At 43.8% G+C, this 15,177-nt stretch overlaps 1 protein-coding gene across 3 annotated transcripts in view; it reads left to right on the forward strand.

Moving 5' to 3' along the window:
• EPB41L4B (erythrocyte membrane protein band 4.1 like 4B) overlaps positions 1-15,177 on the forward strand; it is a 1,243,532-nt gene that overhangs the window by 292,446 nt on the left and 935,909 nt on the right. For all 3 annotated transcript variants that reach the window (XM_077269579.1, XM_077269578.1, XM_077269580.1), the window contains one exon: positions 11,574-11,607. In XM_077269579.1, the coding sequence (XP_077125694.1) occupies positions 11,574-11,607 (34 nt within the window). The remainder of the gene's footprint in view (positions 1-11,573; positions 11,608-15,177) is intronic.

The raw sequence follows: 15,177 nt of genomic DNA on the forward strand, positions 1-15,177 counted from the left end.
CCAGTTGCAGCCTGTGAAATGGTGACATAAACAAATTTATTTTTTTACTTACAAATCTCCCCCCAAATTTTTTATCTCCTCACCCCTTTACAACCTTGAACATATAGTTACGTCCAAGGTCGCCTCCTGTTGTGAATTCTGCTCTTGGGCTCCCTCCGGTGGTTGTAAGTGGAACGGCTGCTCCTTGGATTTAGCAGTCAGCAGCTGCTTCCACTGATCGTCTATTCTGGCTCGGCTATTTAGCCTGGTTTTATCCTTCAGCCTGTGCCAGTTGTCAATGGTTCCTGGTTGGAGTCACATCTCTCCTTGGATTTCCCTGATATTCTGACCAGTTCAGCAAAGATAAGTCCTTGCTTTGTTCTTTTGCAGTCCACTTGTTGTGGACTTAATCGTTCTGCACTTTCTAGTCCAGCTTGTCGGTATGGATTTATTCAGTTAAGCTGGAAGCTCTGGGAAGCAGATTTACCCTCCACACCTTTAGTCAGGTGTGGAGATTTTTGTAAACTCTGTGGTGGATTTTTCTAGTTTTTAATACTGACCGCACAGTATTCTGTCCTGTTCTATCTATCTAGCTAGACTGGCCTCCTTTGCTACATCCTGGTTTCATTCTGCGTATGTCATTTCTCTCTCCACTCACAGTCAATATTTGTGGGGGGCTGTTCTATCCTTTAAAGATTTTCTCTGAGGCAAGATAGCTTTCCTGTTTCTATCTTTAGGGGTAGTTAGTCCTCCGGCTGTGACGAGGTGTCTAGGGAGTGACAGGAACATCGCACGGCTGCTTCTAGTGTTGTGTTAAGCTCAGGAACTGCGGTCAGTATAGATACCACCTCCTCCAGAGCACGTCCCATGTCGCTCCTAAACCACCTGTTCATAACAGTACAACTGGCCAAAAACGAATTAAATGCATCTCAAAAGAAGGGAAAAGAAGTTCTGAGCCATTTTTTTTTCTGCAGTCTGTTGTCTTTTTTTTCCTCTTAATCTCTGGGTGGTTCAGGATTTTGGCGCTGGCATGGATGTTCAGGGTTTGTTTTCTCGTGTGGATCAACTTGCTGCAAGAGTACAGTGTATCCAAGATTATGTTGTCCAGACTCCGGCCCTAGAGCCTAGAATTCCAACTCCTGATTTGTTTTTTGGGGACAGATCCAAGTTTTTGAACGTTAAAAAAAACTGCAAATAGTTTTTTGCCTTGAAACCCCGTTCCTCTGGTGATCCCATTCAGCAGGTTAAAATTGTCATCTCTCTGCTGCGTGGTGACCCTCAGGACTGGGCATTCTCCCTTGAATCAGGGGATCCGGCATTGCTTAATGTAGACGCATTTTTTCAAGCGCTCGGATTATTGTATGACAAACCTAATTCTGTGGATCATGCAGAAAAGACCTTGTTGGCCCTGTGTCAGGGTCAGGAAGCGGCAGAATTATACTGCCAGAAATATAGAAAATGGTCTGTGCTCACTAAATGGAATGAGGAGGCTCTGGCAGCAATTTTCAGAAAGGGTCTTTCTGAAGCTCTTAAAGATGTTATGGTGGGGTTCTTCACGCCTGCTGGTTTGAGCGAATCTATGTCTCTAGCCATTCAGATTGATCGGCGCCTGCGCGAGCGCAAAGTTGTGCACCATATGGCAGTATCCTCTGAGCAGAGTCCTGAGCCTATGCAATGTGATAGGATTTTGACTAGAGCAGAACAGCAGGGATTCAGACGCCAGAATAGGCTGTGTTTTTACTGTGGTGATTCTGCTAATGTTATTTCTGATTGCCCTAACCTACTAAGAAGGTCGCTAGGTCTGTTACCATCAGTACTGTACAGCCTAAATTTCTCTTATCTGTGACCCTGATTTGCTCATTATCGTCCTTTTCTGTTATGGCATTTGTGGATTCAGGCGCTGCCCTGAACTTAATGGACTTGGAATTCACCAGGCGCTGTGGTTTTTCCTTGCAGCCTTTGCAGAGCCCTATTCCTTTAAGGGGCATTGATGCTACGCCGTTGGCCAAGGATAAACCTCAGTATTGGACTCAGCTGACCATGTACCTGGCTCCAGCACATCAGGAAGATTGCCGTTTTCTGGTGTTGCATAATTTGCATGATGTTGTTGTACTGGGTTTTCCATGGCTACAGGTACATAATCCGGTGCTGGATTGGAAATCTATGTCTGTGACTAGTTGGGGTTGTCAAGGGGTACATAGTGACGTTCCTTTGATGTCAATTTCCTCTTCCCCCTCTTCTGAAGTTCCTGAGTTTTGGTCGGATTTCCAGGATGTATTTGATGAGCCCAAGTCCAGTTCCCTTCCTCCGCATTGGGACTGTGATTGTGCTATTAACTTGATTCCTGGCTGTAAGTTCCCTAAGGGCCGACTTTTCAATCTGTCTGTGCCAGAGCATGCCGCCATGCGGAGTTACGTTAAGGAGTCTTTGGAGAAGGGGCATATTCGGCCGTCTTCGTCACCATTGGGAGCAGGATTCTTTTTTGTTGCCAAGAAGGATGGCTCCTTGAGACCCTGTATTCATTATCGCCTTCTTAATAAGATCACGGTCAAATTCCAATACCCTTTACCTTTGCTTTCTGATTTATTTGCTCGGATTAAGGGGGCTAGATGGTTTACTAAGATTGACCTTTGAGGGGCATATAATCTTCGTATTAAACAGGGTGACGAATGGAAAACTGCATTTAATACGCCCGAAGGCCATTTTGAATACCTTGTGATGCCTTTCGGGCTCTCTAATGCTCCTTCTGTATTTCAGTCCTTCATGCATGATATTTTCCGCAATTATCTTGATAAATTCATTATTGTGTATTTGGATGATATTTTGATTTTTTTTCCGATGATTGGGAGTCTCATGTGAAGCAGGTCAGGATGGTATTCCAGATCCTTCGTGATAATGCTTTATTTGTGAAGGGGTCTAAGTGCCTATTTGGAGTTCAGAAGGTCTCTTTTTTGGGTTTTATTTTTTCTCCCTCGTCTATAGAAATGGATCCTGTTAAGGTCCAAGCCATTCATGACTGGATTCAACCCACATCTGTGAAGAGCCTTCAGAAATTTTTGGGCTTTGCTAATTTTTATCGCCGTTTCATTGCCAACTTTTCCAGTGTGGTTAAGCCCCTGACCGATTTGACGAAGAAAGGCGCTGATGTGACGAATTGGTCCTCTGCGGCTGTTGAGGCCTTTCAGGAGCTTAAACGCCGATTTACTTCTGCCCCTGTGTTGCGTCAGCCGGATATTTCTCTTCCTTTTCAGGTTGAGGTTGACGCTTCTGAGATTGGGGCAGGGGCCGTTTTGTCTCAGAGGAGTTCTGATGGTTCTTTGATGAAACCGTGTGCCTTTTTTTCCAGAAAGTTTTCGCCTGCGGAGCGCAATTATGATGTCGGCAATCGGGAGTTGTTGGCTATGAAGTGGGCATTTGAGGAGTGGCGACATTGGTTTGAGGGAGCCAAGCACCGCGTTGTGGTCTTGACCGATCATAAGAATCTGATTTACCTCGAGTCGGCCAAGCGGCTGAACCCTAGACAGGCTCGATGGTCCCTGTTTTTGTCCCGTTTTGATTTTGTGGTCTCGTATCTTCCTGGATCTAAAAATGTTAAGGCTGATGCCCTCTCTAGGAGTTTTTTGCCTGATTCTCCTGGAGTCCGTGAGCCGGTTGGCATTCTTAAGGAAGGGGTGATTCTTTCTGCCATCTCCCCTGATTTACGGCGGGTGCTTCAGGAATTTCAGGCTGATAAACCTGACCGCTGTCCAGTGGGGAAGCTGTTTGTTCCTGATAGATGGACAAGTAAGGTAATTTCTGAGGTTCATTGTTCGGTGTTGGCTGGTCATCCTGGGATTTTTGGTACCAGAGATTTGGTTGCGAGGTCCTTTTGGTGGCCTTCCTTGTCGCGGGATGTGCATTCTTTTGTGCAGTCCTGTGGGACTTGTGCCCGGGCCAAGCCTTGCTGTTCCCGCGCTAGTGGGTTGCTTTTGCCTTTGCCAGTCCCTGAGAGGCCCTGGACGCATATTTCCATGGATTTTATTTCGGATTTCTTCCTGTTTCCCAGAAGATGTCTGTTATCTGGGTGGTTTGTGACCGGTTCTCTAAGCTGGTCCATTTGGTACCTTTGCCTAAATTGCCTTCCTTCTCTGATTTGGTTCCATTGTTTTTTCAGCATGTGGTTCGTTTGCATGGCATTCCGGAGAATATTGTGTCTGACAGAGGTTCCCAGTTTGTTTCTAGGTTTTGGCGGTCCTTTTGTGCTAGGATGGGCATTGATTTGTCTTTTTCTTCGGCATTTCATCCTCAGACAAATGGCCAAACTGAGCGAACTAATCAGACCTTGTAAACCTATTTGAGATGCTTTGTGTCTGCTGACCAGGATGATTGGGTGGCTTTCTTGCCGTTGGCTGAGTTTGCCCTTAATAATCGGGCTAGTTCGGCTACTTTGGTTTCGCCTTTCTTTTGTAATTTTGGTTTTCATCCTCGTTTTTCTTCGGGGCAGGTTGAGCCTTCTGATTGTCCTGGTGTGGATTCTGTGATGGACAGGTTACAGCAGATTTGGACTCATGTGGTAGACAATTTGATGTCTCAGGAAAAGGCTCAACGTTTTGCTAACCGCCGTCGGTGTGTTGGTCCCCGGCTTTGGGTGGGGGATTTAGTCTGGTTATCTTCTCGTCATGTTCCTATGAAGGTTTCTTCCCCTAAGTTCAAGCCTCGGTTTATCGGTCCTTATAAGATTTCTGAGATTATCAATCCGGTATCTTTTCGTTTGGCCCTTCCAGCCTTTTTTGCCATCCATAATGTTTTCCATAGATCTTTGTTGCAGAGATATGTGGTGCCCGTTGTTCCCTCTGTTGATCCTCCTGCCCCGGTGTTGGTTGATGGGGAGTTGGAATATGTGGTGGAGAAAATTTTGGATTCTCGATTTTCGAGGCGGAGGCTTCAGTATCTTGTGAAGTGGAAGGGTTATGGCCAGGAGGATAATTCTTGGGTTGTTGCCTCCGATGTCCATGCCGCCGATTTGGTTCGTGCTTTTCACTTGGCTCGTCCTGATCGGCCTGGGGGCTCTGGTGAGGGTTCGGTGACCCCTCCTCAAGGGGGGGGGGTACTGTTGTGAATTCTGCTCTTGGGCTCCCTCCGGTGGTTTTAAGTGGTACGGCTGCTCCTTGGATTTAGTAGTCAGCAGCTGCTTCCACTGATTGTCTTTCTGGCTCGGCTATTTAGCCTGGTTTTATCCTTCAGCCTGTGCCAGTTGTCAATGGTTCCTGGTTGGAGTCACATCTCTCCTTGGATTTCCCTGATATTCTGACCAGTTCAGCAAAGATAAGTCCTTGCTTTGTTCTTTTGCAGTTCACTTGTTGTGGACTTAATCGTTCAGCACATTCTATGTTTTTTCTAGTCCAGCTTGTCAGTATGGATTTAATCAGTTAAGCTGGAAGCTCTGGGAAGCAGATTTACCCTCCACACCTTTAGTCAGGTGTGGAGATTTTTGTAAACTCTGTGGTGGATTTTTCTAGTTTTTAATACTGACCGCACAGTATTCTGTCCTGTTCTATCTATCTAGCTTGACTGGCCTCCTTTGCTACATTCTGATTTCATTCTGCGTATGTCATTTCCCTCTCCACTCACAGTCAATATTTGTGGGGGGCTGCCTTTCCTTTGGGGATTTTCTCTGAGGCAAGATAGTTTTCCTGTTTCTATCTTTAGGGGTAGTTAGTCATCCGGCTGTGACGAGGTGTCTAGGGAGTGACAGGAACATCCCACAGCTACTTCTAGTGCTGTTAAGCTCAGGAACTGTGGTCAGTATAGATACCACCTCCTCCAGAGCACGTCCCATGTCGCTCCTAAACCACCTGTTCAAAACAGCCTCCCTCCCTTTGATAACGGGCTTTGTCGAAGAGCCCGCTACTATTTCGGTACATGTCTGCGATCTACTGTATTTGCACCAAAATGGTATCAATAAAAATGTCAGCTAAGCACGCAAAAAATAAGCCATCACTCAACCCCAGATCACGGAAAATTGAGACACTACGGGTCTCGGAAAATGGCGACTTTTTTTTTTTACAAACTTTTGGATTTTTTTATTTTCACCTCTTAAATAAAAAAAATAACCTAAACATGTTTGGTATCTACGAGTCATAATGGCACGTTAGTTTTAACATTTAATGAACATGGTAAAAAAATAAATAAATTTGGAATTGCTCTTTTTTTTGCAGTTTCACTACATTTTTAATTTATTCCCAGTACATTATATGGCAAAACCAATGGTGTCGTTCAAAAGTACAACTAGTCCCGCAAAAACACGAGCCATCAAAAAACGTAAAATCTTCTGGGATTGAAGGGGTTAAAATAAAGCTGCCTTGTATTGGAAACTTCCTGTTACTTAGCTCTGATAAAACTTTGATAGTCATGTGCAAATGTGGTGGTGTTGCTCTTCTGCAGAAAAAAACGCAATAAGAATGCATATACATTTTTTTACCTGTGGATTTTCATTGCCATTAAAGTCTATGGGAGAATTCTGCAAATAAAATGTGTACTTACAGCAAGAGACATAATGCAAATTTCAAAACCACAGCACAAGTCGGTTTCTGTAGCATAATAAAAAAAAATAGTGGACAGACCGAGTGACAAGGTCATTATTATTATTCAGATATTTGTTACTATGTTGAATAGACCAGCAGTTGGATCGTTGTTTTCTTTGTTAGTTTTTTTTTTTTTTTTTTTTACAAAACGCTCAGTAGAAATGGTGACCTGTGCCGGTTACAGAAATCATTGTCCTTTGGGGCGGTATTTGTGAAATATATATTTGTAAATGTATTTATGAAACTTCATGAAATCCTTTTTGCATGCTATATAGAGATATAAGCAAAAAAGTACAGAAAAATATATATTTTTCTAAAGAAGCTAAAATCCAGCCAACTTTGAAATAGCGCAGAAGTAATGTAGTGGAAAGAGTCTCTGGAACCATGAACCCATTTCTATGAAACGTTCCAGTTTGCGTACATTTTCAGCATCCGTAGTTATGGTAAGAGATTGGTGCACCCAAACAGTAAAGTTCGGCATCCATACCGAACACCTACTGTTTGAGCACGAACACCGAACACGGACCAGGAAGTCCGAACACCGGGTGTTTGTCCCATGTGCATGACAGCGCAGCAAACACTGCTTCTGATCGGCGGTGAAATCATCAAAAGACAGCGTGATAGTGCTGCTGTGATCGGACGTATAAAGTTTACTTCCGGTCATTGGTGGCTGATGAAACTACTGCTCCCATCAGCTGACACCTGCTGCCTCTAATAATAGCGTGGCTTTTCCCACATTTTTGGCAACCAGCCTTGCTATAGCAGACAGCTGGGGGCTGGTATTCTCAGGCTGGAAAGGGGCCAAGGATATTGATCCTCCATCGTAAAAATAGCAGCCTGCAGCCGCCCAGAAAAGGCACATCTATTAGGTGCGCCAATTGTGTTGCTTTGCCCAGGTCTTCCCACTTGCCCTGTAGTGGTGGCAAGTGGGGTTAATATTTGTAGGGTTGATGTCACCTATGTATTGTCCAGTGACCTAAATCCCACAGATTAGTAATGGAGAGTCATCTATAAGTCACTTATCCAATACTAATCCTAAAGTTATATGGTAATTAAACACACAGCCAGAATAAAGTCCGTTATTTGAAATAAAACAAGCACTTTTCCTTTTTTAAGTAAAAATAACAAACACCGTTATACTCACCTAACGACTAATTCCACTGAATCTCTCATCTCCAGTAATAAAACAAAAATAAAAAACAGTATTCTTCACCTCTCCGTCGTTCTGTCCCGCGCCGTAATCCATGTCTGGGGGATAAACCGTTTTTAACCTGGAAGGTGCCAAGATACAACCATCCATGGTGAGAACCACTGGGAGAATGCACATGACAGCGTTGCAAACACTGGAAGGGGAACAACCAAGGGAAGGTAGTGACATATTAGACAACAGAGACACATTGGGAGGTGAGAGTGGAGGTGATAGGACCATTTTTGACTGACATTTCTTGCTCCTGGTCTTTATTTTCTGGTGCGGCACCAAGTCACTAGTGGGAGTCTTTCTGAGTTTCTTTGTAGTATGAGTGGGAGTTTGGCAGAGTGGCCTCTGTAGCAGCGCATGGTGCTGGACTGTGCAGCGTGATGGATGCTTCTTGCTGCAGTGGTGCTGCACTCTGTAGCGAGGTGGATGCTGCTTGCTGCAGGGGTGCTGCACTCTGGAGCGTGGTGTAGCTGTGAACCAGGGGAACAGGCCAGTGATACTGTGCTTTTTGATGCTGGTAAAATCCAGCCTGCGGCTGATAGCTTCGGGACTACTGCTGCTGCTGTAATGCCTGGCTGTAACCAGCCTGGTAGGCCTGCATGACGTTCAGCTGGAGTTCAGGTGTAAGGTTTTCCGACACGCCCCGCTCTATTGCTGAGAAAAACCATCTCGCCGGTCTCTGAAGGTCAGCTTCCAGGCAGTCAATGCGTCTGTGGACATCGTGGAAAAGTGTGTTAGACTGGACAGTGGGTTCACTCAAGTTATCTCCAATCACCTTCATCTCATCCTGTAAGACTGAGCTTAAGTGAATAAACTCAGGCATGACTGACCTCTCCCAGGCCCTCTGCCGCTGAGAAGAAGTCCCAACAAAAGCAGTGGCAGAGGGCTGGGAGAGGGAAAAACCTGATGGACCGGCTGCCTGTTTCCCAGCCTGTGAAGCCTGCCTGGTTGCTACATCGCTGGGGGATGATTGGGACAGTTCGTTGGCTGGTCGATGAGGGGCCGCTCCAACAGCGGAAGATCCAGGTTCTATAGTACTTCTCCATGTTCTGTGTGTAAAAGAAAAGCATTACTAAAAAAAAATAAAACATTTATATAATAGTCAGGCAACAGAAAAGATTCACTCACTGAGCAAGCGAGGCTTCAGAAAAGACAGCATGTGATTGAATTTGTACTTCGAAAGCTTTGGAGCAGTACCACTTTTAACCCGCATCTCCTCACACTGCTCAAAAAAAAATAAAGGTAACACTTAAACAACAGAATATAACTCCAAGTAAATCAAACTTCTGTGAAATCAAACTGTCCACTTAGTAAGCAACACTGTTTGACAATCAATTTCACATGCTGTTGTGCAAATGGAATAGACAACAGATGGAAATTCTTGGCAATTATCAAGACACACTCAATAAAGGAGTGGTTCTACAGGTGGGGACCACAGACTACATCTCAGTACCAATGCTTTCTGGCTGATGTTTTTCAAGACCCATGGAAGCGCAGGAGCGCGAAACGGCTGTCGTCTTGTGGAAACACATTTCTCCCTGACCATACCTGCTATTGAAAATATGCCATAATAAAGATTGGACATTAGAGGATAGTGAGTGCTCGCTGTTCTTATGACTTTTTTGAATGCACGATTGGAGTTTTCCTAAGCTAGAGCACCAGACATCGATAAAGGGCTTCATTGCGCTAAAGAGGACATTAAGCGAGCGGGTGTGGGTGATTTAACCAGCTGATGGTGCTGCTATTTGCTTTTCTTTTGGTTCATACAGTTTTAAAGATACAAACCTGAAAAAAAATCAATTTACAAGTCTGATAATGAAAAGAATACTTACACCCCGACTTTCCTTCTCAGGAATTTGAACCCGACGATGCTGAAAGCCCACCCTCCGGATGTGAGCTGCCGGGTGTACTTGTACTTGCTTCATCTACACACTGCTTGTGTGCAGAGATGCAGAACACCTTTCTGGCTTCCGAGGCTTCTTGACATGTTACTCTTGCCACAATACTATCATTTGTGACTATTCGTAGGAGCCCACCACTAAATAATTAGTCTTGCGAACTTAATTAAAAAGGCAAAATATATAGATGGATTAAGTTGTGTAAAGTCTGTAAAACTGTAAAATACAGGAATAACACAGTAGTGACATTTATGTGGGGCAAATTTATGTAACAAGTTCCCTTTAACTCGTTACCAATGTGTGATGTAGCACACATCAGGTGCAAGTGTTTGGAGCACCACTAAAGCGTTGACCAGAGCTTTGTCTGCCGATTTTCAACCCCTAAATGATAATTGTGGAATTAATTGGTTGTGATCCAGATGGCATGCGGTTTTTGGATATCCAAGATCAGATTCCGTGACCACCACAGTGGCCTGCAGAAGGCCCCATGGCTGCTGTCTTGGCTCTTGTGAAGCCCATAATTTTCTTTATATACAGCAATGTTCTGGTATTTCAGCATATAGAACAAGTGATCATATTCAGGTTAAAAATCCCTAATGAGGCTAAAAAAAAGTCAAGTTAATATAAAATTATTTCACCAATGTAGTAAACAACATAAAGCAAAAAAGAAAGTTATTCACAAGAGTTGCCCGGCCTCAATCACTGTACCACACACCCCTTCCCCCCAAAAATGCAAGAAAAATCGATCAAAACATATGCATCCCAAAAGTGTAGTGGCAGACTGTGGCTTTCTCATAGAGAACATAGCGCTTGGCCGAATGAGTGCTCCTGTGTATAGGAGAATCGGCCTTGTTGGCCGAAGATCAACCGGGGTATTGCTCGGTTGACAGCCATATCATGAGTATGGGGCTTTATTCTGTTGAATTCAGTTTAGTCATATCTTTGTTACTTCAGGCAATTGACAATATTCGTAACTAATTCAGTTCGCCTAATCGTGACCTAAAACTTAATTCACACATCCTTATTTTGCAGTCCATTACAAACCGTGATACACGGACTGGCTGCGTGTCTCTGAACCTGAACTTCACAGCCCATGGACCCTGCATAATATTGCGTTTTTCTTACAGCTTTGTTCCACTGGAAATTAATAGCTAGGAAGTTTTCTCACTATAAAATCCACATAACCTGTTCATGGCCAGAAGTCTAAATGCTTAGAGAATAAGTAATGTCAAAAGACCATTTATATATATATATTGTCTTAAAATTTTTGACAATGTTTTTTTTTTCTTTTCTTATCACAATCTGTATTCAAAGTGAAAATAAAAATAGAAGACTTGAAATTTTCACATCTGCAACTGGGATTTTTTAAAACTCCTGTTTTTCCTGGAATCAACTTTAGACAGAGAATTTAGCAATAAATACATAAATGCTGGTGGGTTGGAGGGCACGGGGTGACCTGACAGATTTACCACATAAAATTGCATTAGATGCGGAGAATCCACAGTTAAAAGTTCATGTAAGTTCTTAATGGTTTTCCACAGCAGAAATATACTAATAACGCATGTAATCCACACATGACAAAACCATATTCTGACAGTCAAGCCCAAATATTAATAGGTATCAAAACAAAGCCGCTTACGGTAATTTAAAACATGACATACAAAAACAAGACAGACATAAGAGAATACTTAAAAACACAATGAAAAAGTGCAAGTTACCTAATTTACCCAAGTAGTGCAAAAAATCTGCATCAAAAACTCACTAACACTCATTGTGAGAGCGTAATCTGAATGTGTTAATTGATTTATAGGGTTAATTTCATTTAATATTGTAAGAAAATGTAATGTCCATGTGTGAATATAAATAAAAATGTATTAATGCAAAATTTATGGAGGGGAAAAAAATGATGTCTTCCTTTTTTTTTTCTTCTTAAAGTGCTAAAAATACTCCTGAAATTCAGAACTACCAGGTAAGATTTTTTGTTTCTTTTAAGTTTCTAGTTTGTTTGTTTTTGTTAATAATGCATTTATTGAGTATGGTTCATTACATGATCTTGGTATGGGTTTTGGAATGCAGGAAGAAAAAAGATTATTATTTTACAGAGAAGAATAAAAAAAAATCCTAAAACACAAAAATGTGTCCTTTTGGGCTTTAAGAGGACTTTTCACCATTTCTTTCATGTTGACCAGGGCACGCAATGTAATAGTGGCTGCAGAGCAGAATAACACTTTTTTTTTTAAAGTTTATTTTTCCTCTCCGATAAGAAGATATTAGCAAGGTATTTGGCACCTAATAAGTTTTTTTTCCCTGAGGTCATGGACTTCATCCACCCATGTTTGATACTGGCCAGTCATGAGCAGGCAGCAACACTTAAAGGAAAGATGAACATGCCCCCACAATAGTTTAGAGTGTTCCACAGTGTGACATATAAGAATACAGCCTTGATCTTGTAATCTAATCTCCTGCATGATTTGAAAGCACAGATGACTTGCACCTTTCAGATATAGGCCTTGTGGGGGAATGGGCAGCACATCTGAGTTTTGCCGAGTTACATTACAAACCCTACTGTCAGCTCTCCTCTCATAGCAGGGATAGTTCTACTGTATTGCACCTCCCTCCATACTGCCTGTCCAGAGATTTCCGTGATTAATATATGATAATTTCTTTGAGGGTAGAGGAAACTCCATAAAACCAAGGATAAGCATGGGGCTGTGATCACACATTGTTACTCATTGATGCTGTGCATTCTTTCTTCCATTTTCCTAAATTGCAGCAAAACTAGTCATTTTGTCATGATTTAGCAAAAATCTGACAACACACAACAGTTAAAACATGTGAATCTAGTCTAAGGGTATGTGCACACTTTAAGGATTTGGCTGCTGATCCGCAGCGGATTTGGCCCTGCGGATTCGCAGCAGTTTTCCATGCGTTGTACAGTACCATGTAAACGTATGGAAAACCAAATCCGCAGTGCACATGCTGCGGAAAATACCGTGTGGAAACGATGCAGTTTATTTTCTGCAGCATGTCAATTCTTTGTGCGGATTCCTCAACGTTTTACATCTGCTCTATAATTGGAATCCACAGGTGTAAAAATGCATGGGAAAACCGCACAAAACCGCGGTAAATCCCCAGGTAAAACGTAGGCCGTTTTACCTGCGGATTTTTCAGATTCTGCGCGGAAAAATCCGTACACAAATCCGCAACATGTGCACATAGCCTAAAAGGTCAAAAGACGTCTCTATAAAAATAGCTGTGGTCAAAATTGATGGCACTCTGTTTTTTATAATAATCAAATCTTCAAAAATTAATGTGTATCGTGGATCATTGGAATATTTTATTAGCTTGTCCAAATAAATCTAATCAAAAACTTGATGTGTCAATATACATGCTGTCATTTCAGAAAAGGAAATAAAAAGGAAAATTTGTTTATTGCTGTATACAGCATATACAGCACGGTGGCTCAGTGGTTAGCACTGCAGCATTGCAGCTCTGGGGTCATGGGGTCCTTCAAGGACAACATCTGCAAGAAGTTTGTTCTCCCAGTGTTTGCATGGATTTTCTATTGGTACTCTGCTTTCCTCCCACACTCCAAAGACATATTGATGGGGCTCACAATCTGGATTTCCTACTGGGCCTATAATGTCTGTAAATCGCTGCGGAAAGTGATAGCTCTATGTAAGTGAGTAAAATAAATAAATTAATGAACAGTACAGGATTAAAGTTAACCATTCCTAATACTTGGATGTACAAGCTTCTGTAGCAGTGTCTGCCTCCAAACATGTTGGTAGACATCTTTGAAGTTCTTACACCTGTCTGCTGTTTGCCTAATTGCTGTTAATTACCAGCAAGAAAAGTGTGTGCCTCATGAATAGTAAAACAAATAGACTGAAAACAGAAGAAAGTCTGATCAGAAACACTAAGGGTACCGTTACACTAAACGATTTACCAACGATCACGACCAGCGATACGACCTGGCCGTGATCGTTGGTAAGTCGTTGTGTGGTCACTGGAGAGCTGTCACACAGACAGCTCTCCAGCGACCAACGATGCCGAAGTCCCCGGGTAACCAGGGTAAACATCGGGTTACTAAGCGCAGGGCCGCGCTTAGTAACCCGATGTTTACCCTGGTTACCATTGTAAATGTAAAAAAAAAACAAAAAACAGTACATACTTATATTCCGATGTCCGTCAGGTCCCTCGCCGTCTGCTTCCCGCACTGACTGTGTTAGGGCTGTCCCACACGTCCAGATAATTCCAGTACCGGAATAAATCGGTACCGGAGTTATCCGTGTCCGTGTGCCTGGGAACTCACGTAGGCCATACGTGCGGCACACGTGTGCCGCCCGTATGGCGAGTGGGTACCACACGGAGCGTGTGGTACCCTGCATCGTGCTGAAGCCGCGATTCATATGTTCCCTGCAGCAGCGTTTGCTGCAGAGAAAATATGAATAATAGTGTTTAAAAGACAGATCTATGTGTCCGCCGCCCTCCCACCCCCTGTGCGCCCCCCCCCCCCGCTGTTCAGAAAATACTCACCCGCTCCCTCGTTGGCTGTCGCTCCTTCCTGGTCTGGCCCCATCTTCTCCTGTATGCGGTCACGTGGGGCCGATCATTTACAGTCATGAATATGTGGCTCCACCTCCCATAGGGGCGGAGCCGACTATTCATGATTGTAAATGAGCGGCCCCACGTGACCGCATACAGTAGGATGCGCGGGGCAGAGAGGAAGGAGTGACAGCCAACGTGGGAGTGGGTGAGTATTTTCTGAACAGCGGGGGGGGGCGCACAGGGGGTGGGAGGGCGGCGGACACATAGATCTGTCTTTTAAACACTATTATTCATATCTTCTATGCAGCAAACGCTGCTACAGGGAACATATGAATCGCGGCTTCAGCACCATGTGGGGGGACAGCGCTTACTGTAGCGCTGTCTCCTGCACGCACACGGACCCCAGACGGAGAACGTCCGTGTGAGGTCCGTGTTTTACACGGACCCATTGACTATAATGGGTCCGTGTAATATGTGCGCTCCCACGAACACTGACATGTCTCCGTGTTTGGCACACGGAGACACGGTCCGCAAAAAATCAATGACATCTGAACAGATGCATTGATTTTTATGGGTCTACGTGTGTCAGTGTCTCCGGTACGTGAGGAAACTGTCACCTCACGTACCGGAGCCACTGACGTGTGAAACCGGCCTTAGTGCCGGCCGTAAAGCACAGCACAGCAGTGACGTCACCGCTGTGCTCTGCTTTTACTTTACAGCCGGCGCTCACATTCAGTGCGGGAAGCTGCCGGCGAGGGACGTGACAGGCACCGGAATGTAAGTATGTAGTGGTTTTTTTTTTTACATTTACAATGGTAACCAGGGTAAACATCGGGTTACTAAGCGCGGCCCTGCGCTTAGTAACCCGATGTTTACCCTGGTTACAAGCGAACACATCGCTGGATCGGTGTCACACACACCGATCCAGCGATGACAGCGGGTGATCCAGCGACGAAAGAAAGTTTCAAACGATATGCTACGACGTACG

Source organism: Ranitomeya variabilis, chromosome 6 (assembly GCF_051348905.1).
Source record: "Ranitomeya variabilis isolate aRanVar5 chromosome 6, aRanVar5.hap1, whole genome shotgun sequence".
Lineage (NCBI taxonomy): Eukaryota > Metazoa > Chordata > Amphibia > Anura > Dendrobatidae > Ranitomeya > Ranitomeya variabilis.